This window comes from Carcharodon carcharias, chromosome 32 (genome assembly GCF_017639515.1).
Source record: "Carcharodon carcharias isolate sCarCar2 chromosome 32, sCarCar2.pri, whole genome shotgun sequence".
Taxonomy (NCBI): Eukaryota; Metazoa; Chordata; class Chondrichthyes; order Lamniformes; family Lamnidae; genus Carcharodon; species Carcharodon carcharias.
The window spans coordinates 20,959,399-20,975,342 of NC_054498.1; the positions used below are offsets into that span (position 1 = coordinate 20,959,399).

A 15,944-nucleotide genomic window follows, 5' to 3' on the forward strand; every position below is an offset into this window, starting at 1 on the left:
TCTCCCTATTTCCTTCTTGAATGAGTCCCACTGCTCTGACACAGATTTACCTAAAAGTAGCTGCTTCCAGTCCACTCTGGCCAAACCATATCTGATCTTCTTAAAATCAGCCTTCCCCCAATTTAGAACTCTGATTTTTGGCCCATCCTTGTCCTTTTCCATAACAATCTTGAATCTAATGGAGCTTTGATCACTATCTGCAAAATGCTCCCCCACTGATACCTCGATCACTTGCCCGGCTTCATTCCCTAAAATTAAGTCCAGGACCACCCCCTCTCTTACAGGACCTTCTACGTACTGGCTTAAAAAGCTCTCTGGAATGCATTTTAAGAATTCTGCACCCTCTAAACCTATCACACTGTGACTAACCCAGTTAATGTTGGGGAAGTTGAAATCCCCCACTATTACTACCCTATTATTTTTACACTTCTCTGAAATTTGCCTACATATCTGCAACTTTATTTCTTTCTGACTGTTTGGGGGCCTATAGTACACTCCCAGCAATGTGACTGCTCCTTTTTTGTTTTTAAGTTCTACCTATATGGCTTCATTTGAGGAGCCTTCTAAAATGTCATTCCTCTTTACTGTTTTAATTGATTCCTTGATCAATATTGCGATACCTCCTCCTCTTTTATCTCCTCCCCCGTCTCAACTGAAGACCCTATATCCTGGAATATTGAGCTGTCAATCCTGCCCCTCTCTCAACCATGTCTCTGTAACAGCAATGACATTATACTTCCATGTGTTAATTTGTGCCCTGAACTCATCTGCCTTATTCGTCAGACTCCTTGCATCAAAATAAATATCCAACCTTGCCAAGCTCCCTTGCACTTTAACTGGCCTATAATTTCTCTAACTTCCAGACTCATTTGCTCTCTCTTCTAATTTTGGCTGTGCATCTTCCCCTGCTGAACCTCCTCCCAGGATCCCACCCTCTTGCCAAGTTAGTTTAAACCCTCCCCAACAGCACTGGCAAACCTCCCCACAAGGATGCTGGTCCCATTCCAGTTCAGGTGCAACCCATCTGACTTGTACAGGCCCCACTGCCCCAAGAAACGGTCCCAATGTCCCAGAAATCTAAAGCCCTCCCTCCTGCACCATCTCTCCATCCACACATTCATTTGGACTAAGCTCCTATTTCTATACTCACTAGCATGTGGCCCTGGAAGTAATCCAGAGGTCTTGTTTTTTAATGTTTCCTAGCTCCCTAAAGTCTGCTTGCAGGACCTCATCCCTCTTTCTACCTATGTTGTTGATACCAATATGTACCACGATCTATGTCTGTTTGCCCTCCCCCTGCAGCAGTTCAGTGACATCCTTGACCCTGGCACCAGGGAGACAACATACCATCCTGGAGTCATGTCTACGGCCGCAGAAATGCCTGTCTGTTGCTCTTACTATCGAGTCTCCTACCACTATTGCTTTTCCCCTCTTTTGTCTACCCATCCTGTGCAGTTGAGTCACTCACAGTGCCATGAGCATGGCTGCACTCCCCAGAGGAACCGTCACTCTCACCGTTTTCCAACACAGAAAAACAGTTCTCGAGCGAGATGCGCCCTGGGGATATCCTGACTACTTGCCTGACATCTTTCTTCTGACTGATGGTCATCCATTCCCTCTCTGTCTGTACTTCCGTAAGCTGTGGAGTGACCACGTCTAAAAACGTGCTACCCACAAAACTCTCAGCCTCGTGGATGCACCTCAGTTTCTCCAGCTGCCGCTCAAGCTTCGAAACACGGAGCTCAAGTAGCTGCAGCTGGCAGCACTTCCTGCACGTGATCTGTCACAGCGCAAGGATCATCTAGGACTTCCCATATGTTGCAGGCGGTACATAATATGGGACTGAACTGCCCTGCCATGCCTCTAGTTGGGAAAAAAACCTTACTTTAAGTTAAATACAGTAACAAAAGTTAAATTATTTATGAAATTTAAATAAAATCTAGAACGCTTACCTTTTCTTAGCTTAAGCTATTTTAAACTGGAGAAAAACACTTACCCACTACTCACCAATCAGCTCTCACATTTGTACTGACATTACTTTTTGAAGTTTCCCTCTACTCGCGCTGGTTCTGATCTCTCCACCACTCTCTCGCGCTGTCTTGTGACGTCACTTGTTATTTTCAACAAGAACTGACTGCAGGACACCCTTCCCAGGCTGCTTCACCATGATGCTGACTGTAGGACACTCTTCCGAAAGTGCTTCACTGCAATGCTGACTGCAGGACACTCTTCCCAGACTGCTTCACCACGATGCTGACTGCAGGACACTCTTCCCAGACTGCTTCAACGCAATGCTGCTGCAGGACACTCTTCCCAGACTGCTTCACCACGATGCTGACTGCAGGACACTCTTCCCAGACTGCTTCAACGCAATGCTGCTGCAGGACACTCTTCCCAGACTGTTTCACTACGATTCTGACTGCAGGACACTCTTCTCAGACTGCTTCACCATGATGCTGACTGCAGGACACTCTTCCCAGACTGCTTCAATGTGATGCTGACTGCAGGACACTCTTTCCAGCAATGCCAAGTGGAAAGCACAAAGACTCATTACCCAATAGGATGGCGCTTGACTGTCAGCCAAATAGCCGCCTTTCTTATTTTCAATATTTTTCTAATAAAAACGTGCTGAGAAAACTCAGCAGGTCTAGCAGCATATGTTGAGAGAGAAGCAGAGTTAACGTTGAGTCCACTATGACTTCTTCAGAACATTTCTGAAGAATAGTCATAGTGCACCCAAAACGTTAACTCTATTTCTCTCTCCACGGGTGCTGCCAGACCTGCTGAATTTTTCCAGCATTTTCTGTCTCTGTTTCGGATTTCTCTCCATTTTGGTGTTCAGCCTTCCCTCCTTCCCTGGGCACACCCCAGCCGCTTTGTTTTCGGTGCACAGTGCGTCAAGTCCTTACCTTGCAGAACGAGTTCCGAAGAAGAGTCCATTTGGACTCGAAACCTTAGCTCTGCTTCTCTCTCTATAGATGCTGCCAGACCTGTTGAATCCAGTCTTCCCCCTCCCCGGCTCTCTTTTGTTTTTAATAGCCCTTAGCTTCCCACATCCATCGACAGCTCTCGCCTCCTCCTGGCGCGCGGGGCTCGCGCTGGCCGGCCAGCCGGCCGTTGGCGCTCTCGCGAGAGCAGCGCGCGGGGCGGGAGAATGGCGGGTGGGGGGCGGTGGTGGCTGACGGTTGGAGGGAGGGAGGGAGCGAGCGAGCTGCCTCACAGCCGAGTCTCGAGCAGCGCAAACTACATTGCAGACGTGCGGCTGCAGCAAGCCCGCGGGGGGGACAAGATATATGTATATAAATGTATAATATAGAATAGACATAACTTTTTATATGAAAAAAATTTCCACTCATGGTATTTTTTCCTCTCTCTCTCTCCCGTTCAACTGGATCTGAACGGAAAGTCTGAAGTTGGAATTTTTTTTTTGGCTTCAACTTTTTCCCTCAGTTCTTTTTCTTTGGAAGAGATTGTTTCTCCCACCCCCCTTTTTTTTTGCCTCTCGAAAGTGTGGGGGGGGGGGGTGCAAATCCAGTTGAGTTTTGTTCCTTGCCACCACCACCACCACCACCACAACCCCCCCCTCTCTCTGTCTGCCTCCGGAGCACCGAGACCGGGAGGGAGTCCAGCCCCGACTACACTATGTGGATACGGTGGCTGCTGAAACTTTCCGTGGGATTTACAACTTTCTTATCTGTTGCGGTGCAGACGGGCGTAGGTGCGGCGGAGCAGAGTCCCAGTGCTGATAAATATAACAATAACAACAACAACAACAGCAACCAGAAGACTGCAAATAGGTCAAGAAGACGAGGCGGAGCAAGCCAGGATGTACTGAAAGGGTAAATGTTACCGTTACTGATTGGGGCTTATTTTTTATATATATATATATATCTGCAAAGCTTATCTTCCTATTTTCCATACTCTGGTCTGTTCCATCCCCTCCAAAAAAAAAATGTATAAAATCAATTATTCAACTTTAGCTAACGGCGAGGTGGATATTTTTGTTTCTCAACTAAGCCTGCGTTTTCAGCAGTTAAGGGTACGACGGACGTCAAGGCAGACTTTTTAATTAAAAGCACGATGTTTTTCTTATAAAAAAAAAACGGACTTGGCGAGTAGGTTGCATTAATATTTTTTTATTTAGAAATCAGTGCAATGCTTTGCTGGAAGTGGTTGTTGCCAACGCGTTATTTTTTTCAGCCAAAGTAAAGACATTTTTTCACTGAATTTTAGTTTAAGACTGCATTTCCACATCGGTATATATATATATATACACACACACATATATATAAAAAAAATCTATAGGCTCCTCTGTATTCTCCCCCCCCCCTCCTCCTCCCTTTAAAGCAGCGCAGAGACTCCTCCTGGATGTGAAGTTTCAGGGACGTGTAGGTGCAGAAAGAGCCCCCCGTCTGTACCTCTGATTCTCGCAAAATGTTAACCCTTTAGCAGATACTGCGCAAGGTTCTGCTAACATTGCATTGCTTTCCATCTGGAACTTATTTGCATTTTTAAAATTCAGGATTCGGTGCCCCCAAGTGCTTAGCTGAAGCTCGGATGTTCTAAGCAATACGTGAAACTTTTTTTTTGTTGTTGTTTTTGTTGTTGTTGTTGTTGTTGTTAAAAGCTTATCTCTCCCCCTCCCCTCCCCTCCCCTCCCCTCCCCAGGGTTGGGACGGATCGGATCCGAGCTATACTCACCGCGTTGATGTAGTTTTACTGACTGGCGAAAGAGGGGAAGTTATTGGTTATGTTGCTGCTTGCTGTAAACATTGCTGTTTCCAGCTACATTGTTAACATTGGGGGGGGGGGGGGGGGGGGAGAAAGTGTCCCCTGATCAGACGGGGTTTCTCTCATCTTAGGTCTTCCTTTTGATAACGGTGCAACCCTCGCACTCAAGAGCTATAATCTGCAGAGCGGTTTGCTTATCGATTATTGGACGTGTCCGAAATTTCTTGCACTCGGGATTGCTCCGTTGGTGAATGTGAAGGGACCAGACTTGCGCTTTGACCCAACCAGTTTTTGTCTTCCAACACCTGGGGTCAGGCGTTGAAGTTAAAACAAGCGCAATGGGATGGGGGGAGGTGGGGGATGGGGGGAGGTGGGGGGCGGGGGGATACAGCTCAACCGGTCGGGAGTAGACACAAGAGCGGCTGGGTTGCGGGTTCCTTTGATTGAGTTACGGTCACTAAAATATCCCTTTAAAATCAAAAGAAACCCCCCCCCACTCCCGCCCCTTGTTGGAGCACATCTTCAACAGACGTTTGCAATAGTTCCCTTGTAATGGTTTTGATCCCGGATTCTCCTGATGGCTCCAGTGAAAAGTTGTTTTTATGTACCTCGCAATAAGATCGACTATGAACAAATTCCTTTCATAACTTTCCGTGGGGGGAAAAGTCGTTCTGACCATTTCTTCCAACATCACAGTGCTGAAGTTGCTCTTTGACGAAAGCTTTTTTAAGCTCCAAATGAAGCCACCCCCACTTTATAGTGCGGGACTTGCGCGTTGTAATGTATCGGCTACTAAACCTTTTTAATGCAAGTTTGAAACTGATTGCGTCTAAAGTAAGTTGGAGGGAAACACATAGTCCTTGATAACCAGAGTTTTCCATTCAGTGTTATTTTGTGTTCAGAGATGTAGAGCTATGAGAAAAATGGGACAGCTCTTTCAAAGAGCTGGCAGTGCACTGTGGCCGAATGGTCGTCTCATGTGTCCTATAACTTTTATACTCCCTTTATAAAGAAAAACTTGCATTTCTGTAGAACTCCATCAGGTCTTCAGGCTAACCCAATACATTTCACAGCCAATTAATTACTTTCTGGAAATATTGTTACATATGCAGATGTAGCAGCCAATTTTCACTTTTTAAATTTCAGCAATCAGCAAGTGAAAAGAATGGCTGGAATAATGTTGGTGAGGACACCAGAATAATCCTCTTGTTTAAATACACCCACATGACTCAGCAGATGGGACAGCATCTGAACAAGCCTCCAGCCCTTGCAGCTGGAGTATGCTTTGAATACCACCCTAAGAAGCAAGAGTGCTACCAACAGATCCAAACTGTCAATAAATGAAGAATTTTCTGATAGGAGCTGTGGCTGTGATTTCCCATATGCACAGTCTATGGGCACATTATAAATGCAAGTCTTTTTAGTGTTTTTCAAGACCGCTGGATGTCTCAAAGCACTCTTCAGCCAATGAAGTATTTTTGAAGTGAGGTCACTGTTGTAGGAAACGAGGCAGCCAAGTTGCACACACAATCTGCCACAAACAGCAATGTGATATTGACCAGATATTCTGTTTTTGTGATGTTGATTGAGGGATAGATATTAGCCAGGTCACTGAGAATAACTCCCCTGCCCTTCTTCGAAATAGTACCATGGGATCTTTTGCATCCACCTAAGCAGGAAGATGGAGCCTCTGTCAATGCACTGCTCCCCAAGTACTGCACTGTAGCATCATCCTTAACTTCTACGCTCAAACCTTGGAGTGGGAACTTGAGGGCAAGAGTGCTACCTGCTGAGCCATGGCTGATACACAAGTGGTGCATGTTTTGAAAATAAACCCTTAAATATTCAATGCAATTGAGGAACATGCTTTATTTTTTATATAATGATTAGCTCTTTAAAATATATTTGGTATTTCATTGTATGCAATACTAATACTGTTACTAGTAATAAGCCATAAATTCGCAGATCATCCATGTTGTAATCTTTATATAGCTCCTGCTTCTATCAAAATTGTCTAGGAAAATCAATTAATAGTCCGAAGTAAGCCCAAATATTTGAGTCTGGGAATCTTTAACATTTAGTTTATCTATTTTGTAAAACTGTGACATGGCACTGTGCTCATTGACCATTGGTTTGTGTTTTAAAGCCTTGCCTAAAATTTTACAAACATAACATATGGAAGAATCTGTTTTTAACCTTGAATATGTATTGAACCTCCCACATAATTTAGTACAAAAATCTAACTGATGATGTTTGCACCAGTATTAATTAACCTTAATAAAAAGACAAATTTTAAGACTTTTTATGTTCATGCTCTGAAACTTATTTCAATAGCAGTTTTTCAGTCTGCATTCAGCTTTTTTGGGAAACTGTTTATTTAGATTATACAGATTTTTTTACCCTACAAGATGTTTTTAACCCAACAACACTGCCTACCATATTATTTAGGAGTCTGGTCAAAAACAGAAATTGCAATTGAGTTGGATCTTGTATTTTCTTTCATGTTTTGAAGTTTAGGTGTGTTGTTTTCCTGAACAGTCATGCCTTATTAATGTGCTTTGTGTTCGTGTTTTCACTATAAGTGCATGGCAGTTAAATGCATCAACCTCTACACAACCCATTTCTTCATACCATTACAACTATGACCTTCTGTGACTTGGTAAGGAGGTAGAACCAGATAGAAAGTAGGACCTTGTGCTGATGAATGAATGTAATAAAATTCCTTGGTCAGAAATTTTCCAAGGCATTGGTCTTCTATGTGTACTTGTCAAAACTTAGGTAATACCACTTTTATATTTAATCCAAGTTAGCCTAAAAAATTATAATGACACAATTTGTGTTTAGGGCATGCCTAGAAGTATCGATGTAAACATCCAACATAAAGGTAAAGCATTTATCTTTTGAAAACATAAAAGCATTTTTATCTCAGAATAAATGTGTTTAACTGATTCACTTTTTTTTAGGCCAAATGTTTGTGGATCACGTTTCCATTCATACTGCTGTCCAGGATGGAAAACATTACCTGGTGGAAACCAATGCATTGTCCGTAAGTAAGCAAAATGGGAAGTGGGGTGGCAGTTAGTTGTAAAGTAATGCCAGAGATCAAGCAACTTTATAAAGGTGGGAGTATTAATGGAGAAGAAAAGATTTTTGAACTTTTCATTTCTACTTTTTATTTCTATCTTGTATTTTGTAATTTAAAGAAAACACATTCCGATTAAAATATACCTTTTCCTTATTTCAGCAATTTGCAGGAACTCATGTGGTGATGGGTTTTGTTCACGGCCAAACATATGCACATGCCCGAATGGTCAGATAGCACCAACTTGTGGTTCAAAATCAGGTGAGTGAAATATATTTGTTTATGAAGCAATTATGTTTTTTTTTGAGGATATAACTAATAGGGTTGGTAAAGGGGGACCAGTCGATGTAGTATACTTGAATTTAAAAGCTATTTGACAAGGTACCACACAAAATATTAAGGGCTGTGGAGTTGGGAGTAATATATTAGCATTGATGGAAGATTGGTTAACAGACAAGAAGCAAGTTGGGATAAACAAGTTGGCAGGCTGTGATTAGTGGTGTGCCTAAGGAATCAGTACTGGAGCCTCTGGTAATTGCAATCTATATTAATGTCTTAGAAAGACCAAGAATAAAGTTTGCTAATGATAAAAAAAGACCAGGGGGCAATGTAAACTGTGAAGACACCAAAAGGCTGCAAAGTGACAGGTTAAATGAATGGACAACAAGGTAACAGATGGGAGAGTGAGGTTATTCACTTTATAGTATGGGTAGAAAAGCAGAATATTTTTTGCAAGGCACGAAACTTGTTAATTTTGTTTTTTTACATATATTTGTTCATGGGATGGTGGCATTGCTGGCCAGGCCAACATTTATTGCCAATCCCTAAATGCCCTTGAGAGCTGAATGGCTTGTTAGGCCATTTCAGAGGGCATTTAAGAGTCAACCATTGCTGTGGGACTGGAGTCACAAACCAGGTAAGGATGGCAGATTTCCTTCTCGGATGGATTTTTACAACAATCATCATCATTCAACTTTTAATTCCAGATTTTTTTTATTGAATTCAAATTTCACCACCTGCCATGGTGGGATTTGAACCCAGGACCCCAGAGCATTACCGTGGGTCTCTGGATTACTAGTCCAGTGAGAATTCCACTATGCCGGCGTCTCCACATTCAGAGGGACTTGGACGTACTCGTAGAGGGAATACAAAGTTAACATGTTGGCACAGCAAACAATTAGGAAAGCAAATGGCACATTGGATTTTATTGCAAGGTGATGCAGCACAGGAATAAGGAAGACAATGATACAGTTATATAGCACTTTGTTAGGTGAAACCACATCTGGAGTACTGTGTTCAGTTTTGGTGTCTGTACCAAAAGAAAGCTATACCTGCCTTGGTGACAATACACTGAAGGTTAATTCAATTTGTTCCTTGGATGAGAGTGTTTTCCTATGATGAAAGGCAGAGTAAACTATCTTGAATTTAGAAGAATGTGAGGTGATTTCATTGAAACATTCAAAATTCTTGAGGGGCTTGACAGGGTAGACACTGTGAGGTTGTTTTTCCAGGTTGGGGAAATCTAAAGCACAGGGGCATAGTCTCAGGATAAGAGGTCAATCATTTAGGACTGAGATGAAGAGAAATTTCTGTTGTAAGGGTTTGTTCACTACGTCTCGGCAAGAAGTTTGGAGGCTTGTAAGGTTGAACAGTAGTGTTTATTAGTAACACATAACCAAGTACATATATACAAGGTATAGTACAGACTGTGAGCTAACTCCATGCTTACTTCTGCACAGGTCTCTGCATACTGTTTTTGACTGCCCCAGATCCCTTGTCATGTGACCATTTACATCGCACTGAGTGGCGCTGTTCTCCAGTCCCACATTAACCCTTGCTATGCCAAACACCCTTCTACTTCACACCCCACCCCACCCCCAAGTCTTTACCCAACATATTTATGGTGCAACCTTTCTTCACATATTACCCCTTCTCCTAATCACCCCCCGCCCCTGCGTAAAAACCTCTGACTTCATTAATTTAGACAGTCTGGAGACTTGACAATTTTCCCACATCTTGTTCTGGTCACATTTGGAGGAATGGTCGTCTTAGTTGCTTTGGGCAAGCTTTGTTGGCTTGGAATTAAAATCATAGTCTTGCTTTGGGAGATGAGGAGCAGATGCCTTCTGTTCTGCCTCATCGTGCTTCCGGGGTATGTATCAGGTATGACCTTGGTTGATCATCATCTCTCCAGACAATGATGCTCTCTCTTTCAAGATCCTGATCCAAACCTTGTCACCTTTGTGTAACTGGGGCAGGTTTCTAGTGCAGTACCTCCTATTCTAGGCAGAAGCCTGTATCTGTGTGTAGGACTGTTCTCAATCCTGAATCTTCTAGTAGTCCTTGACTGTCAACCCTGGGATTAATTTCATTGGCAGCATTGGGAGTTGATTCTGAAGTTTTCTGCCTATCAGGCGTTCTGACAGGACCAATCCACATTGCAGTAGGGTGGATCTGTATGTTAAAAGTGGCATTGGGAAGTCTTTGTTTTCTTCTTAAAAGGATTTTAATGGGGTGGACCATTAGATTGCGTATACCTTGGGGAATTCGTAAGGTGTTGAGTGCCTTAACTGATAGCAAATTGAGTGAAGCATTTGTTTTTAAATTGTTATTGGACACCATCTGGTCCAAGATACCATAGCTTGCAAATACTTCCTTTAAGAACTAACAAGTGCCTCTGTGGCTGTTATGTGTAACAGCTTCACTTCGATTCGTTGGGAGAAGTAATCAACCATGATGAGGAAGGGCCTGCCATTATGCACTAATAAACCTTTTCCAACCATTCCCACGGCCTGCTAGGGAACTGTATGGGGATAAGAGGCTCCCTCTGGTCAGGCTTGTGCAGCGTGCACATCTGGCAGCTTGAGATTATTTCTTCAATTTCCCTTAATATTCCCGGCCACCACACTGCAGACTGGGCCCATGCTCTGAACCTTGCAATGCCCAGGTGGCCTTGGTGAATTTGTTGGAGAATCTCTGGCCAACGGGATACTGGAATGACCAACCGCTCTTTATATATTAGCAGACCCACTATTATGGTAGTGTTTTTGCTGTTCAAAACAAATTTTCATGATGTTGTCACCTGACCTCTGCTGTGGCCACCATTGTTGACAGTAACGACAGATGCAGACACACTTCTCATCTCCTAACTGCTCCTCAACTTTCCTGAGGCAACCGGCAGTTATTTTCTCACCAATTAAGAATACAATTCGAGCTTGATGGCCAGGTTGCCATCGTGTGTCGCAGGAAGGTCGACTGTGGTCCTGGATAGTGTGTCTGCTGTCATTTCCCTTGAACATACACAGTATCATATGCAAAATGCATGAGACACAAGCGGAACCTCTGAATTCTGAGAGGGGGAAGCATCTTTGCAAGTTCCTTCTTGTCAAACAGTGAGACCAATCGTTCATGACTCGTTTGGATGATGACTTTCAGGCCAACAATGTAGTCACGGAACTTTTCGCTAGCCCATGTGACTGTGAGAGCTTTCTTTTCAATAACAGCATACCATAAGTCTGTGTCTGACAATCTTTTAGATGCATAATATACTGGTCCAGTTGCTCCTGGAGTAAAATTGCCCCTAGGCCTGCAGAGGAAGCATTTGCTGCTATTGTAGTGGGCAGGGATGGGTCGTAATGAACCAAGATATCAGGTGAGAGCAGCATGTCTTTGTTGTGACTGAATGCTTGCTTCTTGTGTGCATCCCAACACCACCCCTGGCCTTTCTTGAGAAGGTGCTGCAGTGGCTCTGTGATCTGCACCAGGTTATGTGTAACAGCTTCACTTCGATTCATTGGGAGAAGTGCAGAAATTTCACATAACTGATCTATCGTGCCCAGGGATCTTTGAAGATTTGGAACAGATGGTGGTGTTGGTAACTCGCTGATTGCCTTTGTTTTGTGTGGGTCAGCCATGTTGCCTTCGCTGCTCATGATATGTCCTAAGAACTGAATAGAGGTCTTGGAGGACTTGTATATCTCGTTCATTGTCAGCCCTGCTACCTGCAAGCATTCTAAGACAGCTGTGAGCCTCCTGTTGTGTTCCTCAATGGTCGTACAGTGAATATAAACATCATCCATGGGCAGATAACACCCTCCAGGCCTTGAAAGATGGCCAACATTGTGTATTTGAAAAGCCTCAGGCGTCATGGTAATACCGAAGTGCAAAAGGTTGAAACAGAATTTGCCAAATGGGGTGATAAACATCAGCAACCTGGATGTCTCGTCTCGTGGAAGTTGCCAGAAGTTGCTCTTGGCATCAAGCTTTGAAAACACTTTGCTTTTGGAGAGCTTGATCAGGCTGTCATCCATCAAGGACATTGGGTGGACTTCACTCACATGTGCCTTGTTGAGTTGTGTTAGGTTGACAAAGATGTGAATGGATCCGTTTGGCTTCAGAACTGGAACCATCCCGGAACACCATTATGTCAGCTGAATGATCAGGCAGATGACCCCCCATTTTGATCATCCAGTCCAGTTGTTGCTGGACTTGCTTCATAAGTGGATATGGTATTTTCCATTGTGTGAACAGGCACAAAGGCTTGGCATCCTTTCTCAATGTAAAACTATGCAGTCTTCATCACCCCAATCCAGTGAAAAGTTTTTGGAAACTCTTTCTTAAAATTGGAACCAGACCCTTGCTGGTTAACCTTGTCAGTTTTCTAAAGGAGGTTGAGGTTGACACAGGCTTTCAAGCTGAAGAGAGAAAATTCTTGGATAAAAGCCAGAATTTGGGGATGCTGGAAATCTGAAACAAAAACAGAAAATGCTGGAAAAACTCAGCAGGTCCAGCAGCATCTGTGGAGAGCGAAACAGAGTTAATGTTTTGAGTTTGTAAGACCCTCCTTCAGAGATCTGAAGGAGGGTCATAGGGACTTGAAACGGTAACTCTGTTTCTCTCTACACAGATGCTGCTAGACCTGCAGAGAAAGTTCTTGGTTGTGAAGTACAAATAATATGTCCCGTATTAGTTTGCTTTTGTATCGAGTATGGCTTGCAACATACCTTTAAGGGGAGCTTAATGTGTCCTGGTCTGTACAAAAGTGTTATGGGTGGTATCAGGCGTTGCTTCACCAGCCGTGGTTCCTTATCCAAGAGGATAGTAACACTGGCTCCAGTGCCTAATTTGAAATTGGCGAGGTAACCGTTTAGAGATGTCAACATTCCAAAAGGAGAAACCAGGATTCTTGATCTTGCCGAAGATGTACGGATGGACTTCCTAGTGTGGTACCTCAATCTTATGGACTGATTTGGGATCCTCTGCAGGTCTCGATGTCTTAAGACTTGCACAGCTTACCAAAGTGTGTGAGCCGGTTGCAGTTGAAACACTGCACAGAGATCGCTGGACGTTGCTCTCACCCGTGAGGTCTTTTGGCTCCATGGCACTGAAATGGTCATCTGCCATCATGTGGTCTGTTTGGGTATTACCTTCCTTGGCCTGGAATCTCCTGCCCTTTTGTTGCTTTGTGAGCTGGACAGTTGGGATTACCCTATACCATGGCTTGATCTCGCCATGAAAAATAGCCTGGTGTTGGCGTGTTTCAGACTGCCTGACTAGTTGGCTGGCCTTTTCTAGAGCCAGCTCTTCTTTTACCTGTAGTATGTGTGAAAGGGCATTATCAGCCACTCTGACTACTAATTCGGTCTTGTATGAGCTCTGATTTAATGTTGCCGTAGGCACAGCCTTCAGTCAACCTGTATAATTCGTTTATGAAAGAGTCAGAGTTCTCTAAGCTGTTGGACTCGCTTGTTGAACTTGGCTCGCTCTATAATTTCATTACTTCCCAAATTAAAGTAGGTATTGAAGGATTTCAGAACATCTTCAAATTTACTGAAGATTCATTTATTCCTTGCCTTGCAATGGTGTCATTGCTATCGGACCTACTGTGTACGGTAATATATCACTTGTTCAGCCTCGTCTTATCTTGAAGCTGTCGTCTATCTTGAAAATCTTTTTAGCCAAAGCCCCCAAATCTGTGCTTGGTCTGGCCCTTGTATCAGCCCAAACTGATCTGGTAGGATTGATTTATTATCCATGTTTGCCTTTCAGCTCAGGGGAGTACAGCTTTAAATGCTGTTTCACTTTTAAAGATGGCACTGCAGTAAATGTTTTCTCAATGCTTCTTTCCGCATTTGTTGGGTTTTGGTGGGCTGCCATGGCGATTACAGACCCGACCTCAAAGGGATTCATTTCTTGCACTGGATTTTTTAATCAAAGATTTAGGCCTTTGAGAACATTTTTGGACTATGCTAGGGCAATTAAAAGGTGATTCCCAGCTTTGGCTAAGCTTTTAAAACTTGATTTATTTTCAACGGAGCTTGGTTGCCACGTGGTATGGCACTGTCTCTGAACCTGAGCTGGCCACAGTGATGAATAAAATAGACTGCTGTGACTGATTAATGGCCTGAAGACTCTGAAAGGCTAGTTCAGCCTTATAACTACATTTTTGCTCACCCTTGCTAGGTCCTTTGACTCTGCAAATGATGGGAATTAACAATGGACCTCTAGGTGCTCCAGTGAAGCCCTTTAACTGCACGGTGGATTTTTCTTCTGCTCTTTTAGCTTCCACGTCTGCAATGAAGTTTCTTTATAGGTGATCTCCAGCTGTCTCTTTTATTGAGTCAGGTCAAGATGCTGTTCCTTTAGTTTTTCAGACTCCGGGGTTTTTCACCAGCTTCTCTGGTTCTGGGTTTGTTCATGAACTGCCGCCATATTGTAAGGGTTTGTTCAGTAGGTCTCAGGAAGAGGTTCAGAAGCTTGTAAGGTTGAACAGTAGTGTTTATTGGTAAAACATTGTTATTTAAACAAATACAAAATATAGCCCAGGCTATGAGCTAACTCCATGCTTGCTTCTACATGGGTCCCAGCATACTCTCTGACTGCTCTGGTCCCTTGTCATGTGAGCCTTTACATCACATCATGGGTGGTACTGTTCTCCAGTCCCACATTAACCCTTGCTATGCTAAATACCCTGTTACTACAATTTCTTCACTGAGTGTTGTGAATCTTAGCAACAAATTCTGGCTGTGCCAGTGGCACTCACTTCTCATGAAAGAATAAAAAATATTCAACAATGGAACAGCCACAGCCCTCCAAGACAGACAATTCCAAGATTCCTCTGAGTGAAGAAATTTCTCCTCATATCTAAATGATGCTTTATTCTGACACTGTGCTCCTGTGATCTAGATTCCCCAGCCATGGGAAACAACTTCTGTCAAGCCCCTTCAGAATCTTCTATGTTTCACTAAAAGCACCTATCATTCTTCTAAACTCAAGAGTATAATCCTAGTTTACTTAGCCCTTCATCATAGGAAAAGCCTCTCAATCCAGAAATGAATTGAGTTAGCCTCAAACATCACCTTTCAATAAAGGCCAACATTTGCCTTCTGAATTGCTTGCTGTACCTGCATGGTAATTTTGTGTTGTTTTTGCAAGTTTGCTATTTAAAAGATAACTATATAAATGGGAGTTGTTGTTATGCATACCTTGTGAAATGAATTGGTAATCTCAATCAGTTCCTGGTGAGCATTGGGCAATGAACAAAAAGCTGCCTCTTGTCTATAATAATATTAGTTTTTGTCTGTCTGGACAGTTTTGATTGGCCTGTTTAAGGGCCGAGTCTTGTAGGTTAATTTGATGTGTGGAGCTTGGTGCAGGCAGAGGCATGTAGGATGCGCAAGAGGGGACTGGAGATGTGATGTATTTGTGAATGCCATATTTGGTCTCCTGTTGTTGTTCTCATGCAAAGATGGATTCTGTGTCCATGTATGTGAGGCAGTGTGGATTCTCAATGACAGTTATTAAGGTTGGTTGTTTTTTTGTTTTGAAAGTTGGGCCAGGAATCACCGAGAATTGCCAGGATTTGTCCTTTCCACTTCTACTTCTGGAGATGTTAATATATGGTAGCTGAGAGTTGAGAATGGGGATGGGATGCCAGGAGTGGGATGGCATTTGTGGGATGTGGATGGCATGGAAGGGGTGGCTGAAATGATGGAATTGGCTAAGTCTGGCAAGATGTGTTGTCCGTTATTTGATACAACTTATTACTCGAAAGCTATTCTTTGTGATAAAATGAAGATTCACTTATTTTGAATAAAAAAAGTTTTAAAAGCTGTCATGTGAATTACAAGTG

The 15,944-nt window shown here is 43.2% G+C and overlaps 1 protein-coding gene across 1 annotated transcript in view; it reads left to right on the forward strand.

Annotated features, from left to right (window-relative positions):
- Window positions 1-3,248: 3,248 nt before the first annotated feature.
- The window catches only part of LOC121272136 (fibrillin-1-like), a 639,088-nt gene continuing 626,392 nt past the window's right edge, over window positions 3,249-15,944 (forward strand). The window contains exons 1-3 of the mRNA XM_041178628.1: window positions 3,249-3,839; window positions 7,695-7,777; window positions 7,976-8,074. Of these exons, the coding sequence (XP_041034562.1) occupies window positions 3,643-3,839; window positions 7,695-7,777; window positions 7,976-8,074 (379 nt within the window). The 5' untranslated portion in view covers window positions 3,249-3,642. The remainder of the gene's footprint in view (window positions 3,840-7,694; window positions 7,778-7,975; window positions 8,075-15,944) is intronic.